Below are 23153 nucleotides of genomic sequence, written 5' to 3' on the forward strand. Positions count from 1 at the left end.
GAGGGCCCTGGGTGACATTTTAATTATGTCTCTAATTGCTTCCCAGAGACAAGATGAATGAGGAGCCTAAATTTCTCTGTGGATGCCCAGGAAAGAGCAAGTTTCCCCTGCATTCCCAGAGAGCCATCAGGGCCCTGGCTAATGGGCCAGCCTTGTTTCCCAAGGCTCCAAACCAAAGCTTTGCTGCTCCCAGGAATGGTAGTGAACAGAGCAGAGGTTTGAGTTTTTTTGTTTTTGCATGTACCAAGATCTGAATTCAGAGCCTTACACTCTGGCTGGGCTTGCTTGTTCACAGCTGGTGCTCTACCACTTGAGCCATGTCTCCCATGGGCACCATGTCTGCAGCCCCGTTCTACAGGAGTGGCAGTGTCCTCCCCTTATAATGCGGTTGGTGACCATGGCTCCCCCTCCTCACCAAGTGTCAGTAGTGTCCCAGGTACTGAGCCTTGCCTTTCCAAGGGGGCTGAGGATGGTGCAGGAGAGCATGGCACCTAAGAGATTTCGAGAGAGAAGCCAGATGGGGGGGCTCCCCCCCACCCCCTCACACCCAGAAAGGCAGAACACAAGACACCACGTTTGCTAGAGGGCTTTTTAATAGTTCCTTGTTGCTTTAGCATGGAAAAAAAAAAAACTCACAAAGTTTACAGTCTCTGGAAGGGACTTTGAAGGGTCCCAAAGGTGGCTGGGTGGTGAGCGCCCCAGTCAGCAATTCTAGGTTCTAGGTTCCGGGATCAGCCTGTGTAGGAGCTAAGTGCACTGTCAGCCACAGGGGGACCTGGGTGGCCTGCGCGCCTGCTAGGGAAGCAGGTTAGTGTCTCAGAGTCGGGGCCCAGGCAGCTACCCTTAGCTGACTGGGCCTGTGTTTTGTTTGTTTGGCAGTACTGGGGCTTGAACTCAGGACCGTAAGCTTGCTAGGCTGGCACTCTATCACTTGAGCCACCCTCCCCAGCCAGCTGGGTTTCGTAGTTGTGTGTCCTTTGTTCTCTCCAGCCTCCCACGGGCCATCCTAGTCTGGGAGGTGGGTCAGCCAGTTCCCAGGACAGAAAAATAATCCGCTGTCACCCCAGGGGCCCAAATCCCAGCTCTTAGCCTGAGCCCTGGGTAGAGTTACAGGAGCTGAGCAAAACTTGAATTTCAGAAAAACAATAAACAACTTTTTAACGTAAGAATGTTCCAGATAGCAAGCCAACTGGGTGGGTGTGATGGCCCAGACCTCTGAACAAAAGGCAGCACTTTGGGGAGGCTGAGACAGAAGGCCCTCCGGTGCCAAACCAGTCTGGGCCAAGTATAGAGCCCTTGGTCTCAACAACCCCCCCCCAAAAAAAAATCTAAACAAAAATATTGCATGGGACGCAGTAACAGAAAAAAAAAAAAAGATCCTTTGTTACCTGAAATTCAAATTAAACCCAGGCTTCTGATCTTGTGTGTTTGTGTGTGTGCGTGCTAAATCTGGCAACCCTCCCTTGGGGCACTGGTCTTAGCAGCAGTGGGGAGGGGCAGAGAAGAGGAAGGGCCTGCCACAGGGTGGGGGAAGAGATGGACCTGGGAGTCCAGGCAGTGCCCTATCCCCGGCCCCCACCCTCCCTGTTCCCAGACTCTACAAAGGATCTATTAGGTTTTTAAACAACTAGAATTTTCCAGAATTTTTCTACACAGGCCTCGTTCAGCTAGGGAGGGGAACACAAAAACTGTGGGTACCCAGCCCTCATAGTTCAGGGGGCCATCACTAGACTTGAGTATACAAACAGTTACTGTGAATTTCCAAGAGGAGAGAGACTTAGTATAAAGGTTTCCTACGAGGACCCCCTTCTCCTGGTGGTGGATCTAATTAATGCTGTTGTGAACATTGCTCTACTCAGATTTAAACACAGATAATAAAGAACAGACACACCCCCAGGGCAGTGCCCAGGATTGTAGTCTTGTTACCCTGGAAGGGCCCCTTCTCGAAAATCCAGGGACCTGGGAACTGCCCCCCTCCTGTCCTCTCTCCTGGAAGGGGCGGGTGACATTTAGTGTTGACAGGGATCTTTAGGTCAAGGCCCAATCCCCAGGGGCAGCTGGTTTCCAGTGAGGCAGCTGGGGGTGGAGAAGGGAGGGGCTGGTGGCCTGTGACCACCTCTGCCCCCTGCTGCCCACATTTCCCTGGTGGGCACCATGGACTCTGGGAGAGAAAAGGAAGCCAAGGGTCCACAGCCCGGGTTGACATCTAGCATCCATTTGAGGCCAGGCCAGAGGAAGAGGCCAGAAGGAGGATTCTTGCTGGGCCGCAGGCACTGAAGGGTGGGCGTGGGGTGCCCCAAAGTCAGGCGACCAGTCAGCACCAATGCTATTCTCCCAAGCTCTCCTTGGGGCGAGGGGGGGCGGTCTCAGCCGGCACCCCTCATCCGCGAGGTCCACCCGTGGGAGGCCGAGGCTTTGTGGTCAAAGGGTCACACACTGGGGTGTGGAGGCAGGACTCGGGTACAGCCCGGAGCTGTGTGAAGGGGGGGGGGCTCCTTCCAGCCGGCCTCACACACGGATCTCGTCCTCTTCCTCCTCGTCCATGAAGGAGAACTCCTTGTCTGGCTGCCGCGGGGGCGCGGCCCGGGCCCTGTCCAGCCCCCGGAAGGCCGGGCTGCGCTCCTCCGGGACGCCCGAGGTGCCGCTGGACAGGGAGCTGCTGTCCTGCATGGTGTGGCTGCCCGCGCTGCGGGCCGAGCTGGGGCTGGGGGCCGCCGTTGCCCACCCCTCCTCCTCCTCCTCCAGGGCGGCGTGCGGGGGCAAGGCGGGCACGGAGGCGGCCAGGTCGGGCGCGGCCTTGTCTTCCGGCCTCCCCAGGGGAGGGGCTGCCCCGGCAGCGGGGGTCAGGAGCGCGCCCCCGACGCCCAGGCCTGGCTCATCCTCTTCGTCCCGGTAGCCGCCACCGCCCTGGGCGTCGGGGTCCCACTCGTCCTTGTCCATGACGCTCAGGATGTCGCCCAGCATGGAGGGCCCCAGGTCGATGTGGAAGGACATGATGGACTCGGCGTGCTTCAGCCCGTGGCTGGCCTTGGGCACGAAGGGCAGATCCGTCAGGTCCCCGAAGGCCTGCTCCTCCAGGACGGGGTCCGGGGCGGGGGGGCCCGCGGCCCCGTTCCGGCGGGCGCCCGCCTCCTCCCCGCCGGCCTCCTCGGCCTTCTTCACCGGGCTGGACGACAGGCTCTTGGGCAGCTTGCCGGAGCCCTTCTCCGCGGCCTCCTTCTCGTTGAGCTGGGGCAGGGACATGGCGTTCTTCACGAAGAGCGCCGAGTCCCGCAGGGAACCCAGCATGTCCCTCTGCTCCCGGTCCCCCCGGGTCACCGACTGGGACCGCTTGCTGCCCCGGAACTTCCGGGACAGGAGGCTGCGCTTGGATGAGGACGATGACGCGGCCGAGGCCTGCTCGTCCAGAGACTCGCCGTCGTCGGGCTCCCCGGCCTTGCTGTTGAGGAACGAGGTGTCCCCGAAAGCATCCCCGGCCCGGCCCACGTGCATGGTGTGGCGGAAGTCACCCAGCGGCGCGCTGATCATCTCGGCGGTGAGGTCCACGCGCGACCGGCGTTTGGAGTGCACCGAGCTGGACACCAGCTGCTTGAGGATCGGCATGGTGCTGGGGCGGGGTGGGCCGCGGGGCGGGGCAGGTCGTGTGCTCTCTGGCCGCAGGCGGACGCCAGGGGGCGGGGGGGGGGGTCAGATCAGTAGTCCCAGTCCAGCGGGTGGAAGGCTCGTCAACAGCGAGGTCATAGGGCTGCAGGCCGAGAGTGGGAGGCAAAGGGTTAACAGGGCTGGCTGGCATGGGGCCCGCACCATCTGTCATGGGGTTGTCATTTAAAGCCAGCTCTCCTACCCCAATGCAATAATGCAAAACGGGGCCCATGATCCATTTCATAACTCTGCCTGCCCACTTACTATTTACCCACAGGCTTTCCGCGGGTGGAGGAGCGATTTTGCAAATCGGGGCTATAGAGTTCAGTACCAGAGGCTTTCCCTGAAACCCTGAGGCAGAAAGAAATCTTCCTTCCAGAGGAAGCTTTTCCCCCTCCAGCTCCTCCCCAAATCAGGATGCTGATGAGTACAAACAGCACCACATTGAAGGACATCAAGGTGCTCAAGGGATTCCCCAGTGGCCAGGCTGGAGACTTGCTGTTAAATTCTTCCTGCTGTCTAATCTCAATCCCTGAGGAGTTGGCAGACACCTCAGCCTGAGTCAGAAACCTACAGGGAGAATGGAATGCACGGGACAAGTCTCAGGAAACTAGCCGCTTGCCAGGGCCTCCACATAATGTGGGCAGCCTCTCTTTCTGAGTCAGAGTTGAGGTGGGGCGGTGGAGACCCACAGAACCAGCTCTCCAGCCTTCGCAGTCATAAATGAGGATCCTGCCTGTGGAGTCTTCACTGTGGGGCCCCACACACAGGCTCCACCTCTCAGGGAGACCAAGCTTGGAGAATTCCTGCTACTTTTGTTAATCATGAGGTCTAGCCGAGCCGGTGGCTCAATGTCTGTAATCCTTGCTACTCAGGAGATCTGAGATCTGAGGATCACTGCTCAAACCCAGCCTGGGCAGGAAACTCCTTGAGACTCTTATCTCTAATGAACCACCAGAAAACTAGAAGTGGAGCTGTGGTTCAAAGTGGTAGAGCAAAAGAGCTCAGGGACAGTGCTCAGGCCTTGAGTTCAAGCCCCATGACTGACTGGAAAAAAAGAAAAAATCATGAGGGCTAGAGAGAAGCAGGGACTAGACCCTAAGTGACCTACTTCTCTGGGATCTATAGGCTACTGGACTGGTCAGTATGCCAAAGGACAGCAGAGGGAGGAAAAGCCCAGTGGAATCCTGGGTACTACCTATACCCCCTGGCAAGGAAGGGCCAAGGTGAAATTCAAACCACCTCTTAACTTCTTTGCAGGGTGGAGAGAAGTGGGTTAAGGGGCAGTGCTGGGCCCCCAGTGCCAGCTGCTTCCCAGGCCTGCTGGCAGCCCTGGTATCAGTGGCCCATCCCATTGAAAAGCCTAAACATTGGGGCCCAGCCTGAGCTGCTTCTACAGCCAACTGTCACCCAAAGGTAGCCACCTCACCCCACCCCACCTGGTCCCCCAACATTTGCCTAGCAGGTCTTCCTGCCTCCCCTTTTCTTCCACTATCAATTTTCCTTCACTTTGAGTGTGTGTGTGTGTGTGTGTGTGTGTGTGTGTGTGTGAGTGAGTGAAGTCAGTCTTGTGGACTTTCCTGCCCAAACTGCTTCCTGAGTAGCTGGGATTACAGGGGTGAGTCAACAGGTGCATGGTTTTTCTATCACTTCTTAGCTAAAAGGGGCCCACAGTGGCGCCCACTCTGAGCAAACTCCAGGCTCCTGCGATGGTTCTGACCTCCTCGTCACCTCTCACTGCCCGCCTTCCTTGTGCTGGGATCCAATCCCTGAGCTTCTGCTTGGATCCCAACCAACCACCTTATTGCCACACCCCAAAGCACCTCCTACCTGTGCATGCCCCCAGTACCCTCAGGTCACCCTTCTATCTCTATCCCTGCTGGCTGGAATGTAATCTTCCGCCTGGGCTCTGAGCTTCCAGAGCCCTTCTGCCCTGTGTCCAGCAGCATGGGCCCCACATCTGTTCTTCAAACAACCCCTGAATTTCTAACCCCTCCCCTCTGCTGTCACTTGAACCCACAGCACAGCTCCTGGACTCTCTGTACTCCCTGATGCCTCCCCACGCTCATTTCATGCCAAGTGCTACCTCCCCAGTCTGATGGCCCCCCCCATCAAGCACTCCACTGTGACAGTCACACTGCCGGTCCTCCAGCAAGCACCAAATAGCAGGACCTCGGGAGACAGGTGCCAGGGCGCAATGACAACCATCGCCCACCAGACCGGCAGGAAACCTCATGTGATCCCACTGTCCTCCCGGCCTCTACCCCCCAAACTACCACCCCCATCCTCACTCCAAACCACCAGAGAATAGCAAAACTACAAACCTTCCCTACCTCCAACCAGACAGGAACAGCCTGACTACCACCCTTTTCCCTACCTCTAAATAATCAGATAAGAACAGCTTGATCACAACCCTCCTCCCCACCTCCAACGCCACAGGTGGTGAAACAGCCAGACTACCTCCCTCCTCCCCACTTCCAAACAAACAGAGAACAACAGCCTGACCACCACCCTTCTCCCCAAGGGCCAGGCAGCAAAGTATTTTCATCTGTGTCACAGGCCACTGAGCTGTCTTGTTAACAAGCAGCAGCCAGATAGGCAGCGTTCAAACAAGTGCACAGGGCTGTGTCCCAATGAAACTTCATCCAAAGAGAGCTTTTGGTGTGTGTGTGTGTTGTGCTGGTGGCTCAGCCTTGTAATCCTAGAAACTCAGGAGGCTGAGATCTGAGGATCGAGGTTCAAAGCCAGCCCAGGCAGGAAAGTCTGTGAGACTCTTATCTCCAAGTAACCGCTAGGAAACCAGAAGTGGTGCTGTGGCTCAAAGTGGTAGAGTGTAGCCTTGAGAAAAAGAGCTCAGGGAGGGCACCTAAGCCCTGAGTTCAAGCCCCAGGTCCAGAAAAAAAAAAAAAAAAAAGGCCAGAGTCAGTCATGTCATTGTAGCAGCTATGAGGCCAGCTCTGGCACTGGGAAGGGTGCTGGACTCAGTGGCTGCCAGGGATGCAGTCACTAAGGTGTAGTACTCTCCTCTTCAGTGGGAAAGCAGCTTCATTTTCACCTACATGGAAGCTGGACTCAGCGGGTTCCAACCCAAGGGCACACCTCTGCCCAGTGACCACGGCCAATGGGTGCTTTTTCCCTCACAGTTGGCCAAGGGATCCAGAGAAGAGAGGACCCTGACTGCTGTGTCTAGAAAGTTCTGTGCCACCCTTACGTCTCTAACATAGTAAATTTGATGCTGGGGTGAAGATAGACAGGGTATTTGAGGACAGGAAGGTGTGTGTTGGGGAATCTTTGTTCCAGGAAGCGGTCAGAATTCTCTGGGGGTGGGGAGCTATGTCCCCCAGAAAGAGAGGCACTCAGGAGTTATAGCTTCAGGAGTGTCCCGAAGCACTGTGACTCAGATCTGAGGAAGTGGTAATGGCTAACACAGGCTGCCCAAGAGGACAAGTGGCCACTCCCCCCCTGGCAGAGCAAAGGAAGTGGATATGGATCTGTAGCTCGTGATTACCTAGTTCTCCTGGGCTTCTGGAGGACCTGCTTCCTCCTGTCTCAGCCCACTGACCACAGAACCTTCCCAAGGCAGAAGAGTAACAAGCTCCTCTTATAGGCCTGGTCTCGGCCTGTCACCACACTCCTTGGTTGGAGTGCATGGCTAGTGGTCACCCATCTGCGTGGACAGTGTCCAGACCAGCAGTCCCTCAATAGACAGACAGGATCAATCCACCCTATCAAATACCCAGGCAGTGGCCCAACCCTGGCAGCCCAGCCCAAGGCTGGAGCCAGATCTTAGCTCTCCTGTGCCCCCCCCCCCCCGGCTCCGGCTGCTCATTCTGCAGCTGACCAATAGCTCACCCCAGCTTAAGGAGTGAATATGCTTCAATGTCCACTGCCAAGGGCAGACACCCCTTCACCAACACAGCCCTCGCCTGGGTCCTGAGGTCAGTCAGTGGCATGGGCAGTGAGGACTTTCAGAGCACCATGACTTGGACTGGCTAAAGGAGGTTTAGTTTATTTACTCTTCATTCACAGACTCATTGTAGACCCCCAGTATTTTTACCTAGCCAGCCCTTCTGTATCTGAAATCTATATCCACAGACTCAGCCAATCACTAGCCAGAAATCTTTGAGGGAAAAATCTGCATCTGTACTATATTGGATATGTACAGACTTTACTTCTCTTTCTTACTGGTTGTAGGCTTGAACTCAGGGCCTGGGCACTGTCCCTGAGCTTTTCTACCCAAAGCTAGTGCTCTACCATTTGAGCCACAGTGCTAATTCTGGTTTTCTGATGGTTATTTGGAGATAAGAATATCTCCGACTTCCCTGCCTAGGCTGGTTTCGAACCACTATCCTCAGATCTCAGCCTCCTGAGTAGCTAGGATTACAGCCACCTGCGTCCAGCTTTTTGTTTTTTTCTTACTGCAGCATAACCATCATCTATGACAATATACACAACACAAGTCGAGAGACACAGCACACAGGAGGAGGAACAAAGGTGTCTGTGAACACCGTGGCATTAAAGGGCTGGGAAGGTGGCTCAGTGGTACAGTGCTTGCTTCGCATGCATGAGGCCCTGGGTTCGATTCCTCAGCACTACATAAGCAGAAAAAGCCTGAAGTGGCACTGTGGCTCAAGTGGTAGAGTGCTAGCCTTGAGCTGAAGAGCTCAGGGACAGCCCAGAGTTCAAGCCCCACAACTGATCAAAAAAAAAAAAAAGTTAATTTAAACACCGTGGCATTTAGTGTACAGGAGTTGTGTATTTGGATGTGGGCATTTGAAGGGCTCCGGAGCCAGGGCGGTGGTATGTCCTGCTTCCAGGACAGACATGTGTAGGTGAGTAAAGGCTGGGAGCATAAACTTGTAAAATAGCACAGAAATGGAGGGACAAAGGGCGAACAAACACATCAGTGGAACTCACTATGTTAAAATGAACTATACAACTAGTGAGTGGGGATGGGAGGGAAAAACTGGGAGAAAACAAGGGAAGGGGTGGGCTATGTTCAAAAAGAAAAGTACTCATTATCTGACTGATGTAACTATAACCCCTTTGTACATCACCTTTATAATGACAATTAAAAATAAAATTTTAAAAAAAACCTTGTAAAATAAAACCATTCCTTGTAGCCTGGCGCTAGTGGCTCTTGTCTTTAATTCTAGATACTCAGGAGGCTGAAATCTGAGGATCCTGGTTAGAAGCCAGCCCAGATAAGACAACCCTTAGAGGGTGAGACCCTAAGCTCCAGCCCCAGCAAAAGAGTCCCTGACAGTTCTCAGTATCAAGGGAAACAGGATGAGATGAGCAAGCAGAAGTGGGAATGTTGGGGGAGCACTCAGAGGCACTATGACCTAGCTGTGTGCTAAGTGATAAGAGACAGCCACATCAAGATCCAAGATGGGGGCAGGCAAAGCAACTGGCATGTGCAAAGGCCCCAGGGTAGGAAACAGGCCTGTGGAGTTTGAGGAATAGAATGAAAACTATGTGGCCTGGGGTCAAATCCCGTGGGGGCTTCTCCCTCCCTGTCAGAGCAGGGGAGGAACTGGGCCATTCTGGGTACATAAACCAGGCATAAGCAACATGTGACCCAATCTGGTGGAGGGATCCTCTAATGGGGGGAGAGATGGAGAGCATGAGGGTGTGCTCAAGGAGGAAAAAGATAATGGGGTCCACACCCAAGGCTTGTCTGCAGTTGGGTGAGAGCGCTGATGGTGGGTGAGAGAAGCAGGCAGGGGAAGGGAGTCCTAGACCTTCTTGGGGTGACTTTAAGTCCCCAGCATCCTGCTGGCTATCACCTGGTGTGTCACTGGCCTTTCTCACTGGGAACAGGCCAACATCCTGCCAAAATGTAGGGCCAGCGCTACATCTATCAGTGGGAAGACAATCAGCAATAATGTGGCCATGCTCCTCCCATAGGGGGCCAATGGCTCTGGCTTTTATCAGCCATGAAAACATCCAGGGCTTTCGGGAACACTCACCAGCTTTTAGCCAGCAAAGATAGGAAGAAGGTTCAGCCAGGCACTGGTGGTTTATGCCTAAAACCCTAGCTACTCAGGAGACTGAGATCAGAGGATCACAGTTCCAACCCAGTCAGGGCAGGAAAGTCAGTGACACCCTGCTCTCCAATAAATTACTCAGAAAAATCCAGAAGTGGTACTGTTGTTCAAGTGGTAGAGAGCTAGCCTCGAGCACAAAAAGACTCAGGGGCTAGGCAGCGGTGGCTCACGTCTGTAATCCTAGCTACTCAGGAGGCTGAAATCTGAGGATTGCAGTTCAAAGCCAGCCTGGGCAGGAAAGCCCATGAGACTCTTCTCTCCAATAAACCACTCAGAAACCAGAAGTGGCACTGTGGCTCAAGTGGCAGAGTGCTAACCTTGAGCTGAAGAGCTCAGGGACAGTGCCCAGGCTCGGAGTTCAAGTCACATGACCGAAAAAAAAAAAGGCTCATGGACAGCACCCAGGCCCAGAGTTCAAGTCCCAGGACTGACCAAAAAAGAAGAAGAAAAAAAGTCCAGTGAGGGTGACAAAGACCTTTCCATCCAGGAAAGGTGCAGGACCCGCACCGAGGACTTCGAGGTGACTTATTGACTTCAGTATAACCTTTAGCTGCTTCCGGCATACGCCCTGGCATTTTCAAAGTGTGATGTTTGTACAAGGAGTTTACAAGTGACTTAATATACTCGGTGCCTGAAGCACCACAAGTACCAGAAATAAAAGCCCAGGATGAGACCATGAAACACTGTGATTATGACTCCCATACCCGCTGTGTGTCTGTGTTACAGATCTCTGGAAACTGCCTGGGTGTGGTGGGACCAGATTTTCAGAGATGGAAATGTGGAATTGAACGACTTGCCTTAACGCATGGATTCAGGCCAGCGTTGGACACACTCTCCACTGCTAAAATAGAATAAAATGCATTTAAAAATAAAATAGAGGGATGAGAAGGTGGCTTAGTGGTAGAGTGCTGGCCTAGCATGCATGAGGCCTGGGTTCAATTCCTCAGTACCACATACACAGAAAAAGCCGGAAGTGGCACTGTGGCTCAAAGTGGTAGTGTTAGCTTTGAGCAAAAGAAGCTTAGGCTTTGAGCTCAGGCCCTAGGCCTGGAAAAAAAAGTAAAAAAGAACAAAACCACTTATAGTGTAAACTATGCAGATGTATGCATGTCTAAATTATGTATATATGTGCATACTTGTAAATGCAGTACACAATTCTTGCTTTTGTTTTTGATTTGAGACAGGGTTACGTTAGGTAGTCTAAACTGGCCTTGAACTCACGATCCTCCATTCTTGGCCTCCTGAGTGCTGGGATTACAGGCCTGTACTATATTTTTTGTGTGTATATGCATGCTGGTCCAGGGCTTGAACTCAGGGCCTGGGCACTGCGCCCCTGAGCCTATTTGCTCAAAGCTAACACTCTACCACTTTTTGGTGATTAATTGTGGCGATAAGAATCTCAGGGAATTTCCTGTCCAGGCTGGCTTCAAACCTTGATCCTCATATCTCAGCCTCTGGAGTAGTTAGGATTACAGGCGTGAGCCAGCAGCAATAGGCTTCATTTTTCTGTTTTCCAAGAAAAATCAATACAAGTCAGCTCTCTCTGTGCGTAGATTCCACATCTGTGGCCTCAGACAAGCTCAGATTCAAATCACTCAGCACAAAATTGCATCAGTGTATAACACATGCGGACACCCCCTACACACCTGTCTAAACAATACAGCACAACTATTTACACAGCGCTTACACCAAGTAACCTAGCAATGCTTTGGCACACCAGAGGATGTTCGTAGGGTATATACAAGCGTCACGGTATTTTACGTAAGGGACTTAAGAATCTGCACATTTTGGTGGGGGCGGGGGGAGGGCTGGGAACAGACCAGTGGATACAAGGCCAGCTGTAAACAGTTCTGGAATGTTCTTTCTCTGGTGCCAGTGGATTTTTTTGCATACCCTTAGGGATTCTGAAATGCAGCCTCAAGCACAGGCATCACTGGCTCACACCTGTAATCCTAGCCACTCAGGAGACTGAGATCTGAGATCCCAGTTTGAAGTCAGCCTGGGCAGGAAAGTTCATGAGACTCATATTTCTAATTAACCTCCAAAAAGTTACAAGTGGCTCAGGCAGTAGAGGGCTAGCGTTGAGCAAAAAAGCTCAGGGACAGCATCCGAGTCCTGAGTTCAAGCCCCAGGACAGACACCTAAATAACTAAATAAAGTAAAATGAAGCTCCAGTACCTCAGATTAGCCAGCCTGGTCAGTTACTGAAAAGAAGAACCAAGGAGGAGGGACTGCCTCCCAGCAGGCAGGGAGAGAGTCGCAACACCCTGATCAGAACCTTAATGATCCTAGGATGGGGTGGGGATAGGTGGCGGTAGACATCCACAACCACAGCAGTTTTCCTCCAGCATCTGGAAAGGATTATCAGTTGCGGGGTGGGGGTGGGGGGAAGAAGCCCACACTCAAATCTTCACCAGACCCTACCCTTATGCACCACAGTGCCAGACAAGACTAAATCTTGGTAGTACATAACTGGTTAAGAAATGCAGGGATGGGGAGGGGGGTGTGGGGGGGTGGTTCTGCAAACTGAACAGATTTCTCAGGCTATCATGCTAGCTGGGTAGTCTGGACCCTAGGGCTGTATATACCACTAAGAGCTGTTCATCAAACAGCCGGACGGACGGACGGACGGACGGACACACACACACACACACACACACACACACACACACACACACACACACACACACACACACACACGGCAGGCTAATATACAGCGCTTGCAATGTCACACAAATGGGCTGCCATGTATAACGACTGAACTCACCAAGAAACCAAGAAGTTATATGAGGCTCTTGAGGAAAATTGGCTTTGAGAAAAAGTTCTCTTTAATGTGGTAAGGGTGTTTTAATAATAATAAACCCCTAAGCCTCTGAGGCTTAAGGAAAAGACTTTAATTTCAAAACCAGCTCAAAATTCTCCACTTCTCAACAGCTGTCATGAAATACAAGATGCCAAGGGGGGCGGGGAGGACTATGAATGGTACCCCAGCCATTCAGATGCCACCACTTCACACCCCTTCCCGCACCCTCCTTCCTCCTCACAAGTGACCCCCCATTCTGGATGTGTTTATTAGGTCCTTGTTCTGTTTTGTCTGATGTCAGGGAACAGAGAGACTGAAGATCCTCCTGCCCACCAGAGAAGTCACTCAACAGCTGCTTCCTGGTACTTGAACCCCCTTAGCTCCCTACCTCCCACCCCACCGGAGGCTGGCCTCCGTCCAGTGACACGGGAGCTCTCTCCGAGCTAGAGGCCAGCCTCCTACAAGACTGCGGGGTCCTGTCTGATATCCAGGGCAGGTAAAGGCTGGGCTTCTTGTCATTCCTACCTTTGGCAGCTCAGGTGAGGGTACTCAAGGACAATGAGCACTCTACTAGTCAACACTTCCCCTGTGACCTGGGGCTTGTTGCCAGCCTGCCTGCCTGCTGGCTAGGGGGTAACAAATGTTATGCTCAAAGCAAGCGTGCAAGGTGCAGGTCATAACTGCCCTCATTTTATAGAAAGGGAAACTGAGGCTCAGAAAGGGGAAATCTACCCCCCCAAACACACCTCCAGTGATGGGAGGCCATTTTTGGCACACTTTGGAGAGCCTGGTTTCCTGCCTGGCCCATGCAGATGTCCACAGCTGAGAACAGAGGCTGTTTGTGCATTTATTTACTTACTTATACTTTATATGTTTTTTGCTCATACTGGGGCTTGAACTCAGGACCTGGCGCTGCACTGTTCCTTAGCTTTTTTTTTTTTTGCTCAAGACTGGTGCTCTACCTCTTGAGTCACAGCCCCATTGTTACCTTTTTGGTGGTTAACTCGAGATAAGAGTTTCCTGCTGGGGCTTGTGAACCATGATCCTCAGGTCTCTGCTAGGATCACAATGTGAGCAGCTGGCACCCAGCTTGAGGCTGTTTATTGAAGACCCTCAGAACCAAGCTGCCCTGGGTGGACTCCGCCCTTAGAGGTCTGCCAGTGTTCGAGTCCTCCGTGGGAGGTCTGTGAGGGAGAGGGGTCTGCCCGAAAGAAGACAGGGTCTCTCCAGCCATCGCTCTGCATAGGCACAGCTTTCCACATTTCTCAGATCCCATCTGTTTGCTCAAGGCCAGGCCTTGACCCAACCCTGTTCTGAAATCCATGGGCGGGAGGAGTGATGGTGGTGGTAACTTCCTCCTCCCTCCCTGCAGGCCAGTCAACCCACGCCAGCCCCTGCCCAGCCACCCAGCCATCAGGCATGACCCAGGTCCTAGAGATAACCATCCTCTCCCTGCTCTGGCCAGGCCCCAGATGTCACTCTGCGCTTGATATGCTCCAAGACAAGGCAGGGCGCTCAGCCATCCATGCTTGGCAAGGGAGAAAGCAACTGTCCACACCATGTCCGTCAAGTCTCCTAATGTATTTGACTGTCAGCTTGATGCTGTACTGCCTTACATACTGATGGACCTCACGATTGACTCTTTGGGGCCCTGTGAATAGACAGGCGCATTATCTACAACTTAGAACCATCCCCTCCTCCGATCCTCCTCCTGTTACATTGCTACAATTGTCAACATAATATTCAGTGGCTACTCTCAGGAAACAGCTCTGTTCCTGGCAATCAGTAATTTTTTTTTCTTTTCTGTCTTGAGATACTAGGGTTTAAACTCAGGGCATCATATTTGCTATGTATGTGTTCTACTGCTCAGCCACACATCTACTCTCTTTTTGCACTGATTATTTTGAGATGAGGACTCAACTTTTGCCAGGGCCCATGCCTGGATCTTGATTTTTCTATTCATGCTTCCCATAGTAGCTGGATGAGAGGTCTGTGATACCATGTTCAACTGCTAAAATTGAGGCCTGGCCAACTTGTTTTGGCCTGGATTGACCTGGAACTTTGATCTTTCCCATCCCAGCCTTCCATGTAGCTTGGAATGATAGCGATGAAACACCATGACCAGGTATGGGTCGAGAAGGGGTCTCATGAACTTTCTGCCTAGGCTAGCCTCCAAATGACGTTCTCCTAATCTTAGCCTCCTGACTTTTCTCTCTCTCCCTAAGCTGGGTGCAAGGGGCTCATGCTTGCAATCCCAGCTACTTAGGAAGCTCAGATCTAAGGATTCACAGTTCAAAGTCAGCCTGGGCACGAATGTCTGTAAGACTTATGTCCAATTAACCACCAAAATGCCAGAAGTGGAGCTGTGGCTCAAGTGGCAACACTCTAGCCTTGAGCACAAAAGCTCAAGGACAGTGCCCAGGCCCTGAGTTCAAGCCTCAGGACTCCACTGCTCTGCTGTTCCCGGCCCCCCTCCTCAAAAAACCCCCAAGTACTTGAAATGTAATTATTGTGACTTGCAAATTGAATTTTTCAGTTTATTTAATTTTTAATTATCTTAAATTGGAAGTGCATGCTTGGGGCATTTATGGAAAAATTTAAATACAGTCCATGTGAATCTGTTTTCAATGGTAAATTCAGTGAAACCCAAGTACTGATCAAGTATTGATGAAGTTTAGCATCCAAATTGAAATGTCCTATCCATATAAACAAGTATTGGTTTTTGAAGTCAGCAATAAAAAAAAACAACATGTTTTTCTTTCATGCCTTCCTTTGGCAGTACTGGGGTTTGAACTCAGGGCCTTAATCTTGCTAGGCAGCTACCTTTAACCTAGGTTGACCTGGGTGGGACTGCAATTCTTCTACCTCTGCTTCCCAAGTAGCTAGGATTACAGAGATATGGTGCCATACCTATTAATTTTTTAATGATTTTTTTAAGTGATAGATATTTTGGAGCCTTTACCAGTGGCTCATACCATAATGCTAGCTACTCAGGAGGTTGAGATCTGAGAAACACAGTTTGAAGGCAGCTCAAGCAGAAAAGTCTGTGAGATACTTATTTCCAATTAAACAGCAAAAAGCCAGAAGTGGAGCTGTGGCTCAAAGGGTAGAATGCCAGACTTGAGTGAAAAATCTAAGGGACAGTGCCCAGGCCCTGAGTTCAAGCTTCAGTACTGGCGCATATACAGAGGGAAGAAAAGAGGGAAGAGGATGAAAAGGAGAGAATATTTTAGGTATGCTGGCTTAAAAAAAATTTGCAGCCAGGCACTGGTGGCTCACGCTTATAATCCTAGCTACTCAAGAGGCTGAGATTTGCAGATAGCAGTTCAAAGCCAGCCCAAGCAAGAAACTCCAGGAGACTCATCTCCAATTAACCACCAGAAAACCAGAAGTGGCACTGTGGCTCAAGTGGTAGAGCGCTTGCCTTGAGCTGAAGAGCTGAGGGACAGCACTCAGGCCGGAGTTCAAGCCCCACAACCGACCAAAACAAAACGAAAAACAAAAACAAAACAACAAAACCTAGAAGTGGAGCTGTGGCTCAAAGTAGTCCAGCCTTGTGCACCTAGGCCTAGAGTTCAAGTACCAGGACCAACAAAACAAAACAGGACCAACAAAAGTGGCTACTAAAAAATTACAAGCATGGAAGTTACAAGCATGAAAAGCTTTCTGTTTTGGGTAGGGTGGGGTGGGGTGGGGATGCTAGGGATCAAAGCCAGAACCTCACACGTGGAGCGTGCTCTACCACCGAGTTATACCCCAGGCTCCTAGTTTCCCCTCCCGACCCCAAGTCCTGTCCTTGGGCTATTTCCATTGACAGACATGCTCCCTATGGATCTATTACAGCCATTCCCCACCATCCTGAGTCTACAATCCTCACCGTCTGCAAGAAAATGATGCCAATAACTCAGCAGGGCTTTGTGGGAACACACTACAGCTTGGATAATTCACCCTTTACTTGCCGGGGAGAGTCCAGGCCAGGGGGAGCACTGACCTGTAACCAGAAAGCTGGGAAATGATGTATGCTCTGTGGGTTGTGACAGTGTCCAGCCACCAGCACAGTCCCTGCATGAGGCAGTAACTCCCCTGGCCATGGGTCATGGAGGAGGTAGGAGGAAGAACTAGCATTTACCGAGCCTTGGCTCAGCCTAGCATGTACCAGATGGTCTGTTTTCATTCAACTGGTAATCAAAACCTGGTCCTAAGCATTTGAAAGGCTGTATTTCACCAGATGCTGGTGACTCAGGCAGAGATCTGAGACTCATGGTTCAAAGCCAGCCCGGGTTGACAAATCAGACTCATATCTCCAACCTACCAGCAAAAATCTAGAAGTGGAACTGTGGCTCCAGCGGTAGAGTGCCAACCTTGAGCAAAAAGCCTCGGGACAGTGCCTAGGCCTTGAGTTCAAGTCTCAGTACTGGCACAAAAATAAAAGAAAAATTAATCTCCGTGGTCTCAGCATCCATTCCTCCCTCCTCATCCCTCCAGAGGAAATACAGATTAATCTAGACACAGAACACAGCTGCCTCCCCTGGGGGAGCCATCCGGTCAGGAACCCTTGCCTAGAGGCTCCTTCCTCTTTGTCCTGCGTTCATCTCTATCCCGATTCCAGAACCATCTGAAGGAAGGAAGCAACAGGGAGAAGAAAGCTTCTCTCACCCACCACCTGGGAATGTGCATAGCCCAGAAAGGAAGAGAAAGGAGCCGAGGTCTGGGAGGGACCGGAAGCAACACCCAATCAAAGGAGTCAAGAGGACCCAGTAACTCTAGGACATCCGGAAACTTTGTTTACAGGGTCCTTCCTGGAAACGTGTGCTTCTCAGAGCATGCCACAGCCACAAGCAGGAAACAGAGGAAGGGTGCTGCCTGGCTGTGGGCCAGATTGTCCCCTTGCAGGACAGGTTGCCCTGGGCTGGACAGCCAGGCTCCTTGGCTGGTCTCAGAAGGAAGCCGCTGCACTTGTAACCAGATCCGTCAGGCCGGTTTGGTTTCACTTTGCTTCTCTTAGGAACCAGCACCCAGCCTGGAAGAGGAGGATCTAGGATAACTCCAGGGTTTCCAGAGGGAGTCTGGGGGTGGGAGGGCTGGCTCCTTCCCCAGGGGACAGAGCAAGATCTTCCATCCTGACCCTGTAGGAGCTTAAGTGTCAGAGGCAGGACCCCCAGGTGACAAGCTAGCTGGCTTGCAGCACTGGCCTACATAACTTCAGCCTTGGTTTCCTCAAAGCTTTCAAAGCAACTGATAATCTAGAAGGATTAAGTAAACCAACAGATATGAAGCCCTACACGGGCAGAAGTGTCCACTGCCTGTGTGCTATACCCTCATGCTGGGACTCTGGGCAAGCAGGTGTGGAGATTTCAAGCATAAACACCCAGAGTCACTATGGCTACTGTCACTCTGCTAAGCTCTAACAGGATCCATCACAGTGAGTGAGCACGCGCGCGCACACGGGCAGGCACACACACACACACACACACACCCCTAATCCCAAAGACTCCAGAGTAGAATGTGGTCTAAGTCCTTTCCAAGTCCTAGGGGTCCCAGGACCTCCAAACCATACAAGCCCAGGTATAGAGTCCATTTTCTCTTCCACCAGCCCTGGGACTTGCTACTTCCCCTGGCCTCCCTTTGTTTGTGCAGGTACCACCTGGGCTTGAACTCAAGGATCTACCGCTTGAGTCACACCTCCACTTCTGGCCTTTGGGTAGTTAATTGGAGATGAGTCTTAGTCTCCTGCCTGGGGCTGGCTTCAAACAACCACCCTCACATCTCAGCCTCCAGAGTGGCGAGGATTAGGAGTGTGAATCACCAGGCAAGTTTCTCCTGTGCTCTTTACCCTTTGACCCTGATGCAGGAGGGAAAAGCCTGGCCTCTTAGCAGGCAGGACTTAAGCTCCTATAGATTCTGTTTGATAAGAGAAGATAAAGGTAAAGAGATAACTCAGGAATCTGAGAGACCCAGGGTGCTCCCCTCCCCCTTACAAACAAAGCACTCAATTTCAGTGACCATCTACCAAGTTAGTCCAGAGAGGACTCTACTCAGGGCACCCCAGGCTGCTAAGCACCTTTGGACTCTCTCAGGCTCTTCCCTCATTGGACAAAGTTGTCAACTTCCCTATGGAGATTTGGGTGCTCCAGAGCCAGAGGCAAGCAACACAGTCAGGAAAGGAGAGGGTTACAGGAGCAGAGCCTGAGGCAGAAGCCTGAAGGGCAGAGGAGGAAGAGAAGCTGGGACAACAAAGCTGGCTTCCTTGTCACAAGTGGGACATTTTGCACCTCACTCCAGACCAAATCCAGTTACTGCAGGACACCTATGAAGAGAGAAGGCAGAGACCACAGGGAGCTGGAGGCCACTCCCGCTGGCCTTATGGGTCACCCCAGTGACTGAGCCCCAGGATGACCAAGAGTCACTCTGGCTCAAGACTGTGGCCTTGCAGACACCCTGAGCCCTGACAAAAATGAGCAAGGGAGAAACATCAGGTGTATACATTCACCATACCCGCCAAACCATTTCACTTGAGCCCCAAAAGGGAGCTCATTCTTCAGGCTGGCAGGCAGAGTCCTGTTCCAAGCAAAGGAAGGCTCTAGATGCCAATGCTGCCACTCTGGCATGGGGCCGGAGCAACATGCTGGCAGTGCGGGGGGCGGAGGGGGGGACTCTAATGACTGCCAGCTGGCAAGAAGCCCAAGAGTCCTCCAGGAGGTGGCTGTAAGCTGGGGCTCAGGGGCATGTAGGAAGCAAGTGGCTGTATTTCCTCCACAGTGGACAGGGCACACAGGCCTACACACAGTCAGCTCGCCAGTCCCTTCCAGAACCACTGTCCAAGTCCCTCTCAAAGAAGGAGGACCCCAGCCTTCTAAGGCGCACTCTGGAGGTTACCTGCTGCGGTTAGTGATCTCGATCCTTTGCTGGATTACTTCATGGAGTCCTCTCCCGGCTCCAGGATTTGACCCTTTTTCCCAAAGCCGAGAGAAAGCTTCCAGTACACAGGGCAGAAGACCTAACTAAGTGTGGCTCAGGTCAGCTCTCTGGGTTCCCAGGGTGTGATTGCTCAACCCTGGCTCTCCACTCCAGCCTTATCAACAGCATCAGCCCGTTGTCCTGTCGTTCACCCCCCCCCACTGAGGGACACACTCCCCCTCCCCCACTGGGACAAGTGCCTCCAAGGCTCCTCAACAGGATTCCAGTTCCTGCTCTACTGCCATCCAGGATGCTAGCTTCAGACCCTTCCAAACTCCCATCAAGGTCCAAGTTGGTTGGGGACAGGGATAAAGGGAAAGGTCAGCATCATCCAACTTGCCTGCCCCAGCTGGGCACAGCCAGTCCTGGCAGTGGAGATCAATCAGCCAATCCAAAGGGAAAGGCACCCCCCTGAACCCGAGCCCAACCCAAGGCTCTTTCTCTCTGACTTGGAACAGAAGAATCTAGGATTCTGCTCCCAGATTAACACTGACCAGTTCACCTCTGGCTTCCTAGCTAGATAACTCTCCAGCTTCCTGGTTCCAGGCCTGGCCTGTCAGTCCCAAGAGGCAAGAGATGCAGGCTGGGTGTACAACAGGCTGGGACAGGCACTGGGGGATGCAGGGAGGACACTGGGGGGGGGGGGAGAGGCAGAGAAGAAATGCTCAGAGTGTGAGCAGGAAGACCTGAGCACCAACCCTGTGAACCCCAGAAGATACTCAATGTTGAGACGCCTCAAATCTCTACTTTCTCACAGCAATCTCACAGATCACCAGGACCCCTGGGAAGACTCCCTCCTGATCGCCAGGGTTTCTCCTAGTAGGCAGTAGCTACTACCTGAAGGGAGGGGCCAAGTCCAAGTTCAGAGATAAACCACAGTAATCGGTCACGTGGGTGAAGGACGGAGGGCTATTCACAAGGTACCCACTCTTGGCAGAGTCCCAGATATCCAGCAGGGATGGCACCTCACAAGATCCTAGTGGAAGCTCCAAATAGCCTTGGGGGGAGGGGTGTCCCTCACACGCTCCTGGGGGCTGGCAGAGGGTCTGGCTCTGCTCCAACACACCCCTATTCTGGGAGAGAGCCTCAGCTCAGCTCCCCTTTCCTTTGTGCCCTGTTCTTTGTTCTCTTAAAATTCAGCCCATCCTGCTGGTGGTCCCCTCCTCCAGCCCTGTCTCAGAAAGAGGGCGGGAGCTGCCGTTGAGTTATTACAAACGCAGACTGCAGGGAAGTTGTAAGACAGAGAGGCACCTACCTACATGCGGCCCCTCGGGTGTTTACACTCGGTGTGTATGTGTATATAGGGGCTTTCTCTGGTCCAGATGGCTGCTGGGGGGGGGGGAGACGTTAAGGATGGGGACATTCTCCATGTAGTTCCCCAACCCCTTCTAGAGAGGGCAAGGGGGCTCCCCAGTCAAGCCACCCCCAAGGACTCTCTTCCTTACTCAGTGGCGGCTGTGGACCCACCTGGGGCCATGGGAGCTGGTCAGATTTCTAGAGGGCTGTATGGGGGGAGGGGGGGTGAAGGAGGTAGGACACAAGTTCCCAGACGTGGAGAAAAGACAGCATTGTATCCACACCCCGCTTCATTTTCCCAGGGAGAAAAAAAAAACTTCCAAAACCCAGGCCGCCGTATGGCATTGGGCAAACACAAGAACCTGGTTTGAGTTAGCAGAGGCACCTCCTCCCCTCTCTCTCTCTCTCTCTCTCTCTCTCTCTCACACACACACACACACACACACACACACACACACACAACTCTTCTCCCAGGAAGCCTTCCAGGCCCAGGCACTCACCCGCAGCGACCAGGATCCCCTCCCCAGCAGACAGGGCAGTTCCTGGGGTTCCCACCCCGGGTAACGGGGGCAAGGCCGAACCAAAGAGCGGGGGGGGGGGCGCCGCGGGGGGCGGGGGAGGGAGGAGCCGGGGCCCACGATCCCAGCGCCCAGGTCGCCAGCCCGGTGGTTCAATCATTAACCGATCGCTCCCGGGCCAGCGACCCCGCCGCGCGTGCGGGGCTCAGGGCATGCCCTCCAGGACCCCGGTGCGGGGCAAAGCCATCAGCGGTCTCCCCAGTTCCAAGGGGTGGAGTGGGGGGATCTCCAGCTCCGCGGAGCCGCACCTCGACGCGAGGAGTCTGGGCCTCGGCCTCCGCGTCTTCCCCGGGAGGCGGACGGGGAGGCCCAAGGGGGGGGGGGATACTCTTCCGGTCCCCAAGGCGCCTTTCCCTTCTTTCCCCCGGGCCGGCCGGCCGGCCGGTGACCCCGGGCGGCGGGTGCTGCAGGGCGGGTACCGAGCGAGAGTACCCGCTCCCGCCGCCACAGGCGAACCATTCGGCTCTTATTCCCGAAAACTCCGCGCGCACACCCCTCGGGAGGCCGCCCACAGCCGCTCACACCCCATTCCTGGGCTGGGGGTGGGGGGAGGACCGTCAAAACCTGCACCCCACCCCGAGCCACACGGCGCCCGCGTCCAGCCCGAGGGATCCCAGGCTGGGGAACGGAAATCGAGTCCCGGCGACTCTGCGCCTGGGTGGCCGCCACCCTCTTTTTTCTGGGACAAGGTGTGTGGCTCCGGATCCCGGGTACCCGAGGCGCCCCCCCTCCAGGCGTCCCCGGTCCCCGTTTCCTCTCAGAGAAGCACTGGGAGACGGGGCGCCCCAGGGTGTGTGTGTGGGGGTGCCTCTGCGCCCTACTCCTCGGCCCGCTGCCCCTCTCACCCCCATCCTCGGCTCTTTGAATTCGATCCACTGCCCAGGGGGTCTCGGGCGCGCCCACTCCTCCCCGGCCTCACGCGTCTTTACGCGCGGCAGCGGCGGCCGGCGCCTACCTGGGTCTCCGGCTCCCCGAGCGCGCGGCGGGCGCGGCGGCGCGCTCCCCTCGGTGGGCTTGGCGGGGCCGGCCGCCCATGTCAGCGCCCGCGTTTGTTTCCCTCCCGCTCTCGGTCTCCGGGTTCGGGGTGCCGCCTGGACACGCCCCTTCCCGGCCCGGCCCCGCCCCCTGCCCCCCCTCCCCCGCGCGGATGTCACGCCGCCGCCGCCGCAGCCAATGGTGGCCACGAACTCCGGCCCGGCCCGCTCGGCCTGCGGCGTTCAAATCTGACACTCTGGGAGCTCGATGCGGGGCCGCTAGGGCGGGACAGGCTTCCGGGCGCGCACCCCACCCCCTTCCCTGAGCCCCGAGTCGCGAACCCCCCATGTGAGGGGCTCCCCAGAGCCCGGGGCGCGAGCCTCCTTCCGCGTCGCCGTCCCCATTTTGAACAATGACACCAAACCCCAGTCCAGGTGGCGTTTCTCGCTCCCGCTCCGCCCCACACCCCCGGCAGGACCAGCCACCCACCTCCACGCCTCACGATCGGCCACACGTGGCGTGGATTCCGTCCCGAATTCTTACTGGAAATTGAGGGGTTTGGGAGAGCCTGCCAGTCCAGAGGCCAGGCGGGGGACAGGGCGTGGGGAGGGTTTGGGGAGGGCGATCCGTCTTCCATCGCCCTGCACACCCAAGTCTTTGTCCAAAGTACCCTCTGGGGCTACGATTTGCTTAAGTGAACGCCAGGAGCAATTAAATCCAGAGTCCCACCGCCTGGTCCAACGAGAAGCAGGAAATTTGGGCTCTCTTTTTTGGAGGAAACAATTCCCAGCGGTGATTGATCCGAGCCAAAGTAATAAATATTCAGAAAAAGGAAAGTGGAACCCGCGCAGT

At 53.9% G+C, this 23153-nt stretch overlaps 1 protein-coding gene across 3 annotated transcripts; it reads right to left on the reverse strand.

Moving 5' to 3' along the window:
• Positions 1-1315: 1315 nt before the first annotated feature.
• On the reverse strand, positions 1316-22868 carry Cdc42ep4 (CDC42 effector protein (Rho GTPase binding) 4). Of its 3 annotated transcripts, none has more exons than XM_013008786.1 (2): positions 22791-22868; positions 1316-3745 (listed from the first exon to the last, which is right to left on the reverse strand). In XM_013008786.1, the coding sequence occupies exon 2, from the start codon at positions 3601-3603 to the stop codon at positions 2509-2511; it is 1095 nt and encodes a 364-aa protein (XP_012864240.1). In that variant the 5' UTR covers positions 3604-3745; positions 22791-22868; the 3' UTR covers positions 1316-2508. The 3 variants fall into 3 exon arrangements, with proteins under 3 accessions (XP_012864240.1, XP_012864239.1, XP_012864242.1); XM_013008785.1 differs by lacking the exon at positions 22791-22868 and adding an exon at positions 22282-22368; XM_013008788.1 differs by lacking the exon at positions 22791-22868 and adding an exon at positions 21249-21312.
• Positions 22869-23153: the final 285 nt, after the last annotated feature.

This window comes from Dipodomys ordii, unplaced genomic scaffold, assembly GCF_000151885.1.
Source record: "Dipodomys ordii isolate 6190 unplaced genomic scaffold, Dord_2.0 Scaffold7, whole genome shotgun sequence".
In the NCBI taxonomy this organism is placed as follows: domain Eukaryota; kingdom Metazoa; phylum Chordata; class Mammalia; order Rodentia; family Heteromyidae; genus Dipodomys; species Dipodomys ordii.

Excerpts from the sequence above, each read along its gene's own strand:
- Cdc42ep4 (XM_013008786.1), bottom strand. The coding sequence starts at position 3,603 with ATGCCGATCCTCAAGCAGCTGGTGTCCAGCTCGGTGCACTCCAAACGC.